Source organism: Capra hircus, chromosome 5 (genome assembly GCF_001704415.2).
Source record: "Capra hircus breed San Clemente chromosome 5, ASM170441v1, whole genome shotgun sequence".
NCBI classification, from domain to species: domain Eukaryota; kingdom Metazoa; phylum Chordata; class Mammalia; order Artiodactyla; family Bovidae; genus Capra; species Capra hircus.
Window position 1 is genome coordinate 81,966,032 of NC_030812.1, and position 16,019 is coordinate 81,982,050.

The 16,019-nt window shown below is 38.7% G+C and overlaps 1 protein-coding gene across 2 annotated transcripts in view; it reads left to right on the top strand.

Annotated features, from left to right (window-relative positions):
* The window catches only part of ITPR2 (inositol 1,4,5-trisphosphate receptor type 2), a 596,562-nt gene that overhangs the window by 386,971 nt on the left and 193,572 nt on the right, over positions 1 to 16,019 (top strand). For both annotated transcript variants that reach the window (XR_001918100.1, XM_005680737.3), the window contains exons 38-39: positions 11,569 to 11,677; positions 12,666 to 12,853. Coding sequence is in view for 1 of the 2 variants with exons in the window: in XM_005680737.3 (XP_005680794.2) it covers positions 11,569 to 11,677; positions 12,666 to 12,853 (297 nt within the window). In the remaining variant the exon portion in view is untranslated. The remainder of the gene's footprint in view (positions 1 to 11,568; positions 11,678 to 12,665; positions 12,854 to 16,019) is intronic.

Consider the following 16,019-nt stretch of genomic DNA (forward strand, 5'->3'; position numbering starts at 1 on the left):
ACTAATAAAGGTGAGCATTTTTTCATGCTTATTGGCCATATGTATTTCCTTATATGAAATGCCAGTTCATTTCTTTGTCCACTTTTCACGAGATCTTTTCTCATCAATTTGTAGGCATTTTTATGTGTTCTTGTATATTCATTATAGTCCTCTGTTGTTTCACAGCCCTCTGAATATCAGAGAATGAATTACAGGGGCACCAAGTACGTGTGGGGACACTAGTTAGCAAGCAGTCTTTCCTAGTGGACACTGTGTGATAATTTTATAAATGTTTAAAATATTTTTCTTACATTTCTTATGTTAAAAACAAATACTAGGATGAAATACTGTTCTTTTTCTTTCCCTAATGGAAAATTAGACCATTGGCTTTTGGAAGAGTTCTGCTTTGTACAGGCACTAGGGACACTTGAAACTTATGCATATTAATGTATTATTTTTATGAAACCATAACACACTGATCAAGTTGGCTTCAAAGTGATCTTCTACAAAATGAATGCTGTTTTTCATTTGCCTTCTCTTAAACATTTATAGCAAGTTGGAGCTGGATACTTAGGTCAGCAGTTAAAACTGTGGGTATCTTTGTGGAGCTAGGCATTGTCATATCCTGTATATGCTATTTGTGTAAATCTTTCTCAATTGAAGCTTATTTTTTAATGTTAAACACAGTATTATAGCAACTGTCTGTTTAGCACTTATTATGGGCTAAGAACATAAGCTTTCCATATACAATCTCTAATTCTTAAAATAGCCCTGCAGCATAGATATTATTATTCAAAGATGGAGAAACTGAATCCAGGGGCAGGTAAATAAAATTCTTGAGATCACGAAGCCAGTGGCAGAACCCAGATCCTAACTAATTAGGTTGGTTTTGAGAACATTATCATTTTCACCAAGTATACAGCTTTCCAATGCTGAGTGCTTTCTAAATTTCATTATTATGTGTTAGACTGTGTGTTGATAGATATCTCATTTAATTTTCAAGAGCTTACCTTGATGTTGTGGCTTTGTAGAGCTCCTCTTCATTCCATTGGCTCCTTAAATATAAGAACTTCTAAATATATTCTGAACTTATTAAAAGTTGCCTTCATATTTCTTTTGTCAAAATATTTGCACTGATTGATAAGTAATACAAATGGTAGTTTTCTCCTTCTCTTTTAAGGCTAATTCCATTCCAATATTTTTGGGGAAAGGGGGTGAGATTTCTCTCTCTCTTTTTCTCTGAAGGGGTTGGTTCTTCTACCATCTTGTTCCCTCAACAAGTCTGCCAAGTTCTGTATCCCTCTCACTGCCCAGTGAGCCAAACCCACTTGGTTGTAGACAGGTAGAACACAGCTTGCAACTCATCAACTGCATTGACAACATAATATGCATAGAAATAGGAAGGTGAGTATAGGGCTGGAACATGCTGGTCTTTCCTCTCTCTCTCTTCTCTTTTTGTTTTGCTTTGTTTTTTGTTGTTGTTTTTCATCTGTACACCATTAGCTTCACTGAGAATATCAAATTATTTTTCAAAGTAGCTACACCAATTGCTCAACTCCCGATGTTCTTTTTGCTCACATCCTTGTAGAAAGTTGATGTTGAAAGAATTTTAAAATTTTGCCAGCCTTGTGAATGAGAAGTCTCTTATTGCAGTTTAAATTTTTACTTCTCTAATTCCTTGTGAGGTTGGTTGTTTATTTTCGTATGTTTTGGGGGGTGCTCTTTGGCTTCTCTCTTACATAACTTGCCTGTTTGAGTTTTTTTATTTTCTTTTGGATGGTTTATGCTTTTTTCCTAGTGTGCAGGAATTCTTTAAATATTATATATATGGATATATAGAAATTATCTTTTCTGAGTGCTTTTATTGATGTCTTTTAATAAATGGAAGCTCTTCAGTTTACTGTAGTCTTTTATAGTTGGCACATTTTGTTTCTTGTCTAAGAAGTCCTCTCCTACCCCTTTGTCGTAAATATACTTTCTCCTACATAGACCTCCGAAAGTGTTAGGTGTTATAGTTTTTTCATTCACATTTAAATCTCGTATCCACCTGAAATTGATTTTTTGTGGATTGTGTGAGATAGAGGTTGATTTTCAATAACTTATATATTGTTCCTTACCACTTGGTACTCCGTCTTGCAAAGTTGTACCTATGTAACAATCTTACCAAGTGATTGTGGAAATATGAGAGGAAGCACAGCACTGGAGGATCTAAAACGGATATCCTTCTTCCCATTGTCCAAGAGGGAAGCTGTTCACCTGTACTTCACGTTCAGATCAAGTTCAGGTCTCTCAATTATTTCCATCTCCTCTCCCATCTTGCTTTGTTCTCTTGTGTTCTCTGAGACCTCCATAGGCTGGATCTTTATTGATCTGTACTCGGGCATGTCATCCTTCAGGTATACAAAGCTTTTACAGGAGCTTTGAAATTAACCATAAGAAATTCCATTTTTCCTGGTCTTCAGTGTGAGTGTTCATGCTTGCATCGGCAGCATATTGATTCCATTTTCTCAGTAACAGGTAGTTTCTGCATTCTTTACCAGGGGATGGTGGGCTTCACTTCAGTGGTTGTATGCACTGCCATTTGAGTGTAATTTTATGAGGTAGTGATTTATGATGTGTGGGTCTAGGAGTTTTGCTTCAATAGGGAAATGGTATATAAGGCTCCTCTGCTTATCACTTGCTTATTTATTCTCTTAGCTCTTTATGTTCTAGAGATGAGAGGAAGACTGTTTACCCAGAAAAGTGAGCAATTATAAGCAGAAAGATCCATTTTCAGTACTGTGGGTGAAGGGTTGAATAAGTTCTCAACCCTTAGAATTTAAGCAGACCCTGTATTAAAATGGGTGAGGAGGTGTACGATGCTGTTGAATTTCATGTCAGTCTGTGTACTTCCTGGAAACCAAATACTGAGAGGCTTTTATTAAACCCCAAAGAAGATAAATAGTTTCCTTTACTTCTCACTAGTTATGGGGCACAAACTCATCCTCTAAAACAGTGTTCGCAACCTTGCTTTTTCTACAGGTAGTTGATAGTTGATAAACCCAGAATGATGACTTGTCACTCTTACCTCCAGTATCATCATTAAACGTTTAAATATCATCCTTTACTGTGTAAATGTTCAGATTTCACAAATGGAATCAAATGGTCTGGTGACAATTATTTATTTTGAAAAACAGTGCCATATGTTTCAGCTGTACATATTTGAAAATTATTTTAGCATATGCTGCCGAATTGCTCTTCACTGCCCCTTTCCTAGTGTCTGACGCATGGTAGAAATATAATATGTCTTAACAAGGAGTAAAAAAAAAAAGGGAAGAAAGGAGATGGAAGTAGACAGTCATTCTAGTGTATGAATTGGTTTTAAAATTTTAAAAAAATTGTCTACATTCTTTTATTTTTCATAACCTCCTTTACTAGATTTATTGAAATATCAGTATGTTTTCAAGGTTATCATGATGGTGTCATCGTGTTGATAAAGAGTATCTGTGAATGTATATAATAACTATTCCTGTTGAAGTTTGTATTTCTTATCTTAAGAAGTGGGGGGGGGGGATTATCAGGGGAAAGAACTGGCTTACATTCCTTGGAGTCAGTGACCCAGAAATTTAAACCATCAGACAACTAGATTATAGGAGTTTGGCCACATTTTCCCAAAGGAGTTCCTTGAAGATGTAGTTGATTATAATGCCACATTTAATGTAATTCTATTAGGATACAGCTGTTGCAATAATTTATTTGAAATTAGAAATATGCCTTTTAACCTCTTGGAATTCAAATGAGGAAAACTATCTAATCAGAGAGACTATCATTAAACAGAAAGGTTAGGAGAGCACCGGTTAGACTAATACCAAGTTTAATGTTAAAATAAAACTACGCAGAGGGTACAGAAACATACAATCACTTTCTTGTAGATCTTAGCCGAGCTGATTAGCAGCTAATTGTTAGTCCTGGAGGAGAAACCATAAATTAAGCATCTTTAGTTGGCAATTTTCATTGCATTTTAAATTTCTACTTGAGGACTTAGTTTTCTAGGATTCTGGTTGTGGGACGTATTTTGATGGTGTGTTAAGGATACTGCACACAGTAGAAAAATGTTACTTTAGTGTCTTATTTTTCCAAGGAAATGGGAACAAATGTGGATTTGGTCCCTCAAATATCACATCCTTGAACCCTTCACTCCGAATGTTGCTAACTTCTAATGAGACAGTCCTGGGCTTCCTTGAAAATCAAAGAAAATCTTTATTCCTTTTTTAAGACTAATACATACTTGGTATCATTTCTATCTGTGAAAGGCAGTCATTTCTAAGCTTCTTAATTTTTGATCCATTAGAGTTGATGCAACAGGAAGTGGCCGGGCAAAACCCATCTTCTCAGATTTTCACAAACTTGTGGCTTCTCTTTTTATGGAGATGTTTTGTTGCAATTTCAGAAGGTGGTTGTTAGTTATGTTGGCTACATTATCTTTAGCACATCTGGGATGTGTTCACATGAAGGCATTGGCTAAAAACTGTGTCTTGTGGCCTGGAATTGACTCTGATATTGAAAAGACAGGGAAGGACATTCCTTGCTACTTGGCCTAACCCAATAAAGACACCTTCCATGGCGAGCCCAGTCAGGAATTCATTTTGGAAGCTGAAGAGCAAGTACAGAAGTTGAGCTTCTCAGTTTTAGGATGCTTTTCAAAATATGTTTTTAGTTCTTTCCCAAATTTCTGCTGTGGCAATTATAGCTCTGAGACTATTATTTATAATCCTGGCACCATAATTTCTGACCTTGGTTCTACAGTTACTTTGAGTTAAAGGAATTTGTGGAAATGACTTGCCTCCAAGCTGTCAACACTGTAAGGCCACCAAGAATGCCCCAAGACAAGTTGAGGCAAAATACTTGCCTCCCATCCTTTAAGTCAGAACTCAGTACTGGACAACAGAAATGTCTTTTGTCTGCTAAACTTGTGATGTAGCAATATCTGAAGTTTTCCAGTCTTAAATGAGGGTAGTTAAGACAACAGAATCCTATTCCATCTCTGCCTATTCTTCATTCCTGTTTAGCCCCACGCGTGGGTGCTAAATCACTTCAGTCATGTCTGACTCTCTGCGACCTTACAGACTTTAGCTTGTGAGGTTCCTCTGTCCATGTGATTCTCCAGGCAGAATAATGGAGTGGGTTGCTGTTCCCTCTTTCAGGGGATCATCCCCACTCAGGGGTCGAATCCATGTCTGTTACATCTACCTGCATTGGCAGGCGGGTTCTTTACCACAAGCATCACCGGGAAAGCCCTGTTTAGCTCCAAGGTTTGCTTTTTTTTTTTTTTTGAAAACTGTGGAATTGGAACCAGAATAGAATTTTTTCCACTTAGTTGAAGTTGGAACGTCCATTTTAAATGGCAAAGTCTGTGCAGATTAGCTCACACATATGTAATTTCAAGGACTGACTAATAGTGGATGAATGAGAATTTTCACTTAGTTTACCATTTATTATTTTTTCCATTTTCTTAGTATATGGGACGGTTTGGTATACAGTGAGAAACTATGTACAAAATCACCATGTCAGTTGTAAACTGTTCTGTGATCTGGTATTAATACTAGCAACAGCATCAATTATACACAACTTACAGAGTACTTACTATGTTCTAGAAATTGTTCTAAGTACTTTACATATTTTCCACATCACAGAAGCCCCCTGAAGGGTGTTATGATCATTTCATTTGACAGTTGTAGGACTGAGTGCTGGATAGTATAGTGAAGTAACTTGCTTAAAACATACCGTTAGTATGTGGCATAGAGGGGACTGAAGCATGGACAGTGTGGCTCGAGTTGAAAGCAGAATATAGGGAGCCCTTGTCCCCTTTCTGTGGCATTTTGAATTCATATAGTTAGAAAACAGATGCTTCTAACTTGGCTGGAATTAGATAACAAAAATGTGGCTCATTTGATTTTGATGTTTATGAATCTGGTAAGCACCTGCAATTTCATTTTATCTGCCTGAAAATAATTTAGAAATAATGACAGATATGGTGCATATTTTAATCTGCCATGAAACACTTCCGCTCTCTGATTGGTTTTGAATAGCTTTCTTCTTTAGCAACATAAAAGGCATTTTTTAAAACAGAGGGTAAAATGTAGCTTTCTCAGTTCAGTTCAGTTAAGTCACTCAGTTGTGTCTGACTCTTGCAACCACATGAACCGCAGCACGCCAGGCCTCCCTGTCCTTCACCAACTCCTGGAGTTTACCCAAACTCAGGTCCATTGAGTCGGTGATGGTCTCTAACCATCTCATCCTCTGTCATCCCCTTCTCCTCCTCCCTTCACTCTTTCCCAGCATAAGGGTCTTTTCAAATGAGTCAGCTATTCTCATCAGTTGGCCAAAATAATGGAGTTTCAGCTTCAACATCAGTCCTTCCAATGAATACCTAGGACCCATTTTCCTTAAGATGGACTGGTTGGATCTCCTTGCAGTCCAAGGAACTCTCAAGAGTCTTCTCCAACACCACAGTTCAAAAGCATCAGTTCTTTGGCGTTCAGCTTTCTTCACAGTCCAACTCTCACATTATACATGACCACTGGAAAAACCATAGCCTTGACTAGATGGACCTTTGTTAACAAAGTAATATCTCTGCTTTTTAATATGCTGTCTAGGTTGGTCATAACTTTCCTTCCAAGGAGTAAGCATCTTTTAATTTCATGGCTGCAATCACCATCTGCAGTGATTTTGGAGCCCCCCAAAATAGTCAGCCACTGTTTCCACTGTTTCCCCATCTATTTCCCATGAAGTGATGAGACCGGATGCCATGATCTTCGTTTTCTGAATGTTGAGCTGTAAGCCAACTTTTTCACTCTCCTCTTTCACTTTCATCAGAGGCTTTTTAGTTCCTCTTCACTTTCTGCTATAAGGGTGGTGTCATCTACATATCTGAGGTTATTGGTATTTCTCCTGGCCATCTTGATTCCAGCTTGTGATTTCTCCAGCCCAGCACTTCTCATGATGTACTCTGCATATGCGTTAAATAAGCAGGGTGACAATATACAGCCTTGCTGTATTCCTTTCCCTATTTGGAACCAGTCTGTTGTTCCATGTCCAGTTCTAACTGTTGCTTCCTGACCTGCATACAGGTTTCCTAAGAGGCAGGTCAGGTGGTCTGGTATTCCCATCTCTTTCAGAATTTTCTGTGATCCACATAGTCAAAGGCTTTGGCGTAGTCAATAAAGCAGAAATAGATGTTTTTCTGGAACTCTCTTGCTTTTTCCATGATCCAGCAGATGTTGGCAATTTGATCTCTGGTTCCTCTGCCTTTTCTAAAACCAGCTTGAACATCTGGAATTTCACAGTTCACTTATTGCTGAAGCCTGGCTTGGAGTATTTTGAGCATTACTTTACTAGCATGTGAGATGAGTGCAATTGTGTGTTAGTTTGAGCATTCTTTGGCATTGCCTATCTTTGGGATTGGAATGAAACCTGACCTTTTCTAGTCCTATGGCCACTGCTGAGTTTTCCAAATTTGCTGACATATTGAGTGCAGCACTTTCACAGCATCATCTTTTACAATTTGAAATAGCTCAACTGGAATTCCATCACCTCCGCTAGCTTTGTTCATAGTGATGCTTCCTAAGGCCCACTTGACTTCACTTCCAGGATGTCTGGCTCTAGGTGAGTAATCAGACCATCATGATCACTCTAGTTACCCTTTAAGAAACTACTGTTTCTCTATCTCTTGGTTGAGTTCTTAGAGTAAGGGGGTTAAAAGGCTCTTACAGAGAATAAAATGGGAGCTCGTTCACATAGACCTGGGGCTTCATTCACAACAAGTTCTCTTCCAGGAGGTGACTGTGACTTGTGCCATATCATGAATAACAGTCCTAGGGCTTCCCTGGCAATCAGTGGTTAAGACTCTGCACTTCATCTGCCAGGGAGCACCTTTGATCCCTGGTTGGGGAACTAAGATCCTGCCTTCCACGGCCAAAATAATTAATTAATTAATTAATACCCATACCTTCATTGGAGAAGGAAATGGCAACCCACTCCAGTGTTCTTGCCTGGAGAATCCCAGGGACAGGGGAGCCTGGTGGGCTGCCATCTATGAGATCGCACAGAGTCGGACACGACTGAAGCGACTTAGCAGCAGCAGCATACCTTAAAAAAAGAAAAACAGTCCTGTGTTTTCACATTTGTCAATTTTATTTATTTCAGCTAGGCCAACTATATGTTACAGGGTTTGAGTAAGAAGCAATCCATTCATGTGTAGAGGTGAGAACGATGATTAGTAAGACAGACTGAGCTGCCCTTTAAAGAAATTACTTCAGTTAATGTGTCCTCACATCTTTCTCCCCAGGTCACAACTTGAACCTTATAATTTATGGGTCTAAAAAGGTCTTTTGCAGCATCTCCTTCTGCTGTAATGAGATACATGATAAAAAGTCCATTTGACTCCAAAGAAATGTTCTATTTTGTTTTTCCTACCCTTTTGGAAGCATCATTCTTTGGCCACATGAAGTTATTTCAACTCAAAAGGCTTTCTTTTCAAAGTAAAAAGAGAACTTTTAGTTTCTTGTGTCTTTTATAAGTGCCCCGCTTTGGTTTGACAGGGGAGAGTCGAGTTCTCTTCACGGGTAGAATAAACTCTTCCTTAGTCACTTTCTCTTCTAAGACTAGTCATCACCTTTACTCATAGCACCCCATATGAAAAAATCTTAGACGAAGAAAGCATGAAATAGGGAGGAATAATAGATGTGTTCTAGAAATTTTAAGTGTCAGTAAATAGAAGTCCATGTAAGGCTCTGAGTGTCTGTTGGAATTCTTGGCAGTGTGACGTTTAGGTCATTTGCTCCACACTGGCTGCATGAGACAGCTTTGCTGGGATGATCCTCTGGGTTAGCAGGGGAGGTTTGCCATGTGAAACCACTTCTGAGTCAGCCATTCCCTCTTACTCACTTCCGTAGGTCTTAGTATGGACCTCTCTTATGGAACTGATCTTATTGTAAATTCTTTGAGAGGACGGTTATATATTTTTTTAAATTATTTGTATTCTTTCATTTATTTCAATTGGAGGATTATTACTTTACAGTATTTTGATGGTTTTTGCCATACATCAATATGAATTGGCTGTAGGTATACATGTGTCCCTCCATCCTGAATCCCCCTCCCACCGTCCTCCCCACTCTATCTCTCAGGGTTGTCACAGAGAGAGCACCAACTTTGGGTGCCCTGCATCATACATCAAACTGTCACTAGTTATCTGTTTTACATATGGTAATACATATGTTTCAATCTTATTCTCTCAAATCATCCCACACTCTCCTTCTCCCACTGAGTCTAAAAGTCTGTTCTTTACACCTGTGTCTGAGAGAAGAGTTATCTCTTATAAAGTTAAGATAGTGCCTAAAATACAGTTGATTCTTAATGAATATTTGTAGAGTGAAGAGGGAAGATAGGATATGTCCGTGCCTGTGTGATAAGTCACTTCAGTTGTGTCCGACTCTTTGCGATTCCATGGACTGTAGCCCGCCAGGCTCCTCTGTCCGCGAGGTTCTCCAGGCAAGGATACTGGAGTGGGTTGCCATATCCTCCTCCAAGGATATGTCCATAAGTAAGACAAAAGAGGAGCTTTCAAACTGAGAATATGATATGAACAAAGAGAAAGACTAGAAAACTGTGGTTGAGGAGTCATCACATCGTTCAGTTGGGTTTTACAGTATAATGTGTGAAGACACTATTGGAACCAACAGTTGAAAAAGTAGAATGGGTAGGTTTTCACAAATTATTTTCAAGTTGGGGGGATATTGGAACCTAAAAGACCAGAATGATGTGATCGCCTTGAAACCAGTTGAATTTCTTCCGCTTAAGAGAGAAACACGTTGAAGAGAGAAGAATTAATCCATTGTGAAAAGCTGAGTTTAGTTGCCAGTAGAACCTCCAGATGTAGATAAGGAGATGTGAATGGAAAGAGAAGGAGAGGTTCCGGAGAACCAGGTCAAGGATGGAGGAGACACATTTGACCGTGAGACCTGCCCAAGGGATTGTACAAGCAAGGGCTGGAAGAAGTTGCTGATGGGAGTGGGGAGCCAAGAGTTGGAGAACTGAGGACAAAGTCTGAAGGGCTGGAGAAACAGGGACACCTAAAGCATGGGAGAGAGAAGGTGCAATGGAGTCACGTGTCACAGCAGGAAAGGGGGCATGCAAAGGGGGTGTGCGGCATGGCCTGGGGCGATGGCCGTATTTTGCCATCAGGAGCTGAGTTCAGGTCGTTGTCTGTCACCTGTTAGCTGCATGATCTGCAGCCAGTGCATAAGCTTTTGGACCACAGTGTCCTTACCATTGCAGTTGTGGTGTTAATGTAAATAGTTTAAATCTACAGTCCTTACATAATACTTTAAAAAGTACTCTTGTCTATTCAAATCATAGCCACTAAGATAAAAGATTTGGAGTTATCTATATTTCTTCTGTTCATGCAAGCAACTATATTGCAAAATATACTATTTTAAAAATCTCTTGTAATCTATATGAAATTGAAGACAGAAAAAAATTTTGGTATATGATAGAAGTTTATTGATGGTAAGTGATGAAAATGATTTTTGCAATAAATTATGTGGGAACAATTGATGTCAATATGGAAAAAATTAAGATCTTAACCTTTCACCTGGCACAAAATTCAATTCAAATTGGAGTATAGATCTAAATGTGAAAGGCAAAATGTTCAACTTTAGAAAGAGTATATTTGAAGATGTCTTTCTGAACCAAAGTTGGAAAGAATTTCTAACAAAAATGCAAAAACACAAGACTAGTGGAAAACACTGATAAACGTGGCTACATTAAAATTAAACAGCTCTTTTCATTAAAGAAAAGTGGTGGAAGAGGAGTAATAAACAAGGAGACTTTACAACATATATAACTGACAAAGGACTAGAAATTAGTTTATATGAGGAACTCCTTTTTGTCAATAGCGAAAGAAATAATCTAATTGAAAAAAATCAGGTAAACAAAGTCTTTCTAAAAGAGGAAGTCCAAACAACCAACTAGTATATGACTCTCTGTCAACCTTTATTAGCAATCAACAGTAGAAAACAGGAATTTTTGAACTGTGTGTTTGATAGACTATCTTTTGCCCACTGTCTTCTGAATAAAGCTCTTGGAATTTAAATATAATTCATTCTGTCTTATCAAGCTTAATTTTTTGAGCACCTTCTGTATACCTAGCTCTTTCTGGCTCTTTTTACTGGACCTATCTAAGTGAAGGCTTTTCCTTTCCAATTCTTAGGTTATTTATTAATCCGTGTTTTCTTTAGATGCCATGAATATTCTTACCGACACTGGGACCCTCAGCTTTTGAAGCAATTTTAAATTTATAGAGTTTGTGACTGTATTGTTCTATTGAAAATACTGTATATTTATTCTTTATCTCTGGAAGAGGCAACATTTTTGTTATTTTCATGGGAAATATTGGCAGATTTTTGCTTTAGAAAATATTATACAATGTTAGTTTTTCCATGTTCAACATCATTGATAAAATGCATTTAAGTGGCATTTTAATGTATTAATAACTTTCTCTTTTACTAGAAAAAGGAACAATAAAATTTTTCTTATCCTTTTTATTATTAGGGTAATACATTAAGAAAAATCCTCCTGAATCGATACTTTAAAGGTGATTATGGAGTCTCTATAAATGGACACCTCTCTGGAACCTACTGCAAAACTGCACAAGGAGGAGGCAAGATATCATTTTTCCCTTTATTTTCAAATTCTAATGACATCTCTGTGTGCCAGTGTTATTCTAGTGTTTTACTTAAAAATAGCACAAATATGAAAAGATTCATTTAAAAAGCACCATCATCAGCCATAGCAAAAAGAAAATCCTGCCATTTGTGTCATCTAGGATGGATCTCAAGGGCATTATGCTAAGTGAAATAATCAGTTATATATGTAATCTAAAAATTCCAAACTCAGAGAAACAGAGATCAGATTTGTGGTTGCCACATGCAGAGAGTGGGGAGTAGAGAAATTAAGTGAAAGTGGTCAAAAGGAACAAACTTTCAGTTAAATAAAGAAATTTGGGGACTGTAATATACAGCATGAAGGAATGATGCTGAAGCTGAAGCTCCAGTACTTTGGCCACCTCATGCGAAGAGTTGACTCATTAAAAGACTCTCATGCTGGGAGGGATTGGGGGCAGGAGGAGAAGGGGACGACCAAGGATGAGATGGCTGGATGGCATCACCGACTCGATGGACGTGAGTATGAGTGAACTCCGGGAGATGGTGATGGACAGGGAGGCCTGGTGTGCTGCAATTCATGGGGTCGCAAAGAGTCAGACATGACTGAGTGACTGAACTGAACTGAACTGGATATACAACATGATGACCGTTGGTAACAATACTGTATTGCATATTTGAAAGTTGCTAAGAAAATAGGTCCTAAAAGTTCTCATCACAAGGAATATAAATTAACTTTATGAGATGATGAATTTAATCTTATTGTAGTCATCATTTTGCAGTATATACATATATCAAATTATTAATGTTGTACACCTTAAACTTATACAATGTTATATATCAATTATATCTCAATAAAACTGGAAAAATAAGTATAAAGCACATTAAAAACCTTTGTATGATTTTGGGTTCATGAAACAAATTTGAGCTTTAGAATTAATTTTGCCTTTTAACAAAGGTTTACTTGTTTATTTTTCCTAATCACAGGAAGCTTTTCTGGGCAAGATTCAGATAAGATGGGGATATCCATGTCAGATATTCAGTGTCTCCTGGATAAAGAAGGTGCATCTGAACTTGTCATCGATGTCATAGTGAATACCAAAAATGACAGAATTTTTTCAGAAGGCATCTTACTTGGCATTGCCTTGCTGGAAGGAGGAAACACACAAACTCAGGTACCTGCTTACCATCATTGTCGTTGGTTACATTTGGTTATTTTGTATTTCTTACTTCTTTGTCTTGGAAACCCAAGTAATGATTTTTCTTTAAGTTTCTCATGACTATCTCAAAAAGAAAAAAAAACCCACAACAACTTTGTATCACATTATCCTTATAAATTTTTTGATTTGCTGTAGTAACTACATTGTTGTTGTTTAGTCACAAAGTCATGTTAGACTCTTCTGCAACCGTGGACTGTAGTCTGCCAGCCTCCTCTGTCCATGGGATTTGTCAGGCAAGAATACTGGCATGAGTTGCCTTTTTCTTCTCCAGGGGATCTTCCTGATCGAGAGATTGAACCCAAGTCTCTTGCATTGGCAGACAGGTTCTTTACCACTGAACCACCTGGGAAGCAGAACTTTGCAAATTACTCAGTGAAGCAGAACATTCCAGAAATTCTCATTTGCTTAGGGAAATTTTAGGCTGACTAAGCAGATTAGGACATTTTGACTTATCCAAGAATTATATGTAAAAAGAGGAATTAAGTGCATTTATTAAATGAGGTAATATATATATATATAAATTCCTCATACAGTACTTGACATTGAAACAAGTTCTGATAACATTCACCATGCATCTCAGTTACTTTTTTAGAAACTGAGAACTCTTCTGTTCCCTGTTCCCCAAATCTGCTGGTGCTTGTTACCCTGCTGCCTCTGAGTAGCTGAAGCTTTCCCTGTTGTGGGCAGAGAAGAACCATTCCTTCTTTTTTGTTGTTTACTCATTCAGCTCAGGAGGGGTGACTTGAGAGTCATCGTTCATCTACTCAGTGCTCCAATCCAGTGAGCAGTGCGCTCACCTGCACGTAGGATCATACCATTTCCCGAAGGCACACACGTGACTTAGAAACTCCTGCCAAGTTGCCCCTGAACTTCCCCATACCTAAAGGCAGAGCTCACTGTGTGATCCTGAGAGCTGGGACATGTTCCCAGGGAACAGCCTTCCTCCTCCCAGCCCTGCCACTCACTAACAAGGTATTTCCAGGTTTCAAACAACTAATTGGAAATTCCAGAATCTATTTTCCCTATTCATGGCAAGTAGACATCACATCTTATTAAGCACGAAAAAAAAAAATCATGTTGCCTCTAAAGACACTTTTCCAAAACACGTGTTATTCTCCTGCTTAAAGTCAGTCACTTTCCCCTATAAAGGCAAATGCTCCTTCATGATCTAGTCTCTTCAAGTTTTCTAACTTTCCATCCTTACTCCATCTCTCCCCGCCTCCATCCTTTCTCTTGTGCACCAGATGTACTAAGCTCTTTATAGCTCCTCAGATGTGCTGTGCCATTTCTCATGTCACTTTCTCCTCTCTGAGGACTCAACTCATGAACTTCTCTTGGAAGCCTTTTCTTACCCCACGTCCCACTGGGCAGAATTGTCCACTAGTGACTCTATGCTTCTGCCATATCCTGCAGATATCTGCAGTAGCATTTCTGCATGTGTGTGTGTGCACCTCTTCATGAGTACAGCAGGCTCTGTCTAGTGAATTATGAATCCTTAGAGGTTGAGACCACATGTTTTCCATCTTCACATCCCTTGTTTCTGGCACCATGTCTGGCCCAGCCTAGGGATTCAGTAAATAATTGGAAGTGAACATCCCTATGAATGAATGGTCCATTTCTATTTACAAAGTCTTCACTATTTTGCTGTGGCCTTTGGGACCACTCCTCTATCTGAGCTCCCATAACATTTGCTTCTTGGATGCTCACTTGGCATTTTTCCTGTGCTGCTTTGCTTCGTTGTTATCTATATAATATTCTGCTTCTCCAGTTAAATGTCATCTTCTTTAAAGTAGGGGGATCATGTCTTGTTCTTCATATCTACAGCTTTATAGCCATTTGACAAATACTTGATGAAATAGAATTCAGTGATTTTTGTTTATGAAAATCTTTTAAAAGGGTTATGACAGTCTTGTTTACCAGTCTTACACTATCCAGATTTCTCACTTATCTACATCATTGTGTAACCCAGATGTCAACTGTGTGCTCCTGGCCCTAAGATGTCTAATTGAGGTCAGCTGGAATGCTTACCCTCCCCAAGACTTCTGTCAAAATCCAGGGGGATTTATATTCTAATTGTCTCATTGACCACTGTTGTCTTGCTTACTTAGTTCAGGGATTGTCTTGACACCCAGCTTCTGTAGTCCTGAATTAGGGATCTGATGCCCTTTCTTAAGTTTTACCCTCCTAGCTACATAAATCAATTTATATGTTTAAATGTACTTAATTAAAAATTGGTTGAGGGGAGGATGAAGAAGATGGTTAAATTACAATTTCAAATTGTACACTAATAATAGCAACAATGAGAATGCTACTGCTAAGTCACTTCAGTCCTGTCTGACTCTGTGCGACCCCATAGATGGCAGCCCACCAGGCTCCACCATCCCTGGGATTCTCCAGGCAAGAACACTGGAGTGGGTTCCATTTCCTTCTCCAGTGCATGAAAGTGAAAAGTGAAAGTGAAGTCGCTCAGTCATGTCCGACTCTTAGCGACCCCATGGACTGCAGCCTACCAGGCTCCTCCATCTATGGGATTTTCCAGGCAAGAGTACTGGAGTGGGGTGCCATTGCCTTCTCCAACAATGTGAATAATGCCTTCTAAATATTAGGCCCTCTTCTTAGTGCTTTCTGTGTATTAGCTTGATTAATCCTCACAACAACCTGTGCAGGAACTTGAATCCTATCTCATCTTACCAAAGAAGAATCTGAGATACACGTAAGCTCGCTGGTTAGAAATCAGGCTAGGATTGGAGCCCATGTAGACAGGCTCCAGTGTCTGTGCTCTTAACTGCTATAAACATCTCCTTTCAGGACTGTCTTGGTGGTCCTCTGGCTAAGAATCCAACTTACAATGCAGAGGTCATGGGTTCAATTTCTGGTGGTTGAACTAAGATCCTATATGCTGCAAAGCAACTAAGCCTGCATGCCACAACAGAAGACCCCATATGATGCAGCTAATAAATAATAAATATTTAAAATGTCCTTCTAAAATATCTTTCTGTCTACTCACTCCTGGGACGTTTCACTGACTGATCACCCTGCATTACACCCTAGTATTACTTCATCTCTCTGAGTCCTCACTTCATTTCTCTTCTCTGCCCTCCCATTTCTAGTTGCTCTCCAT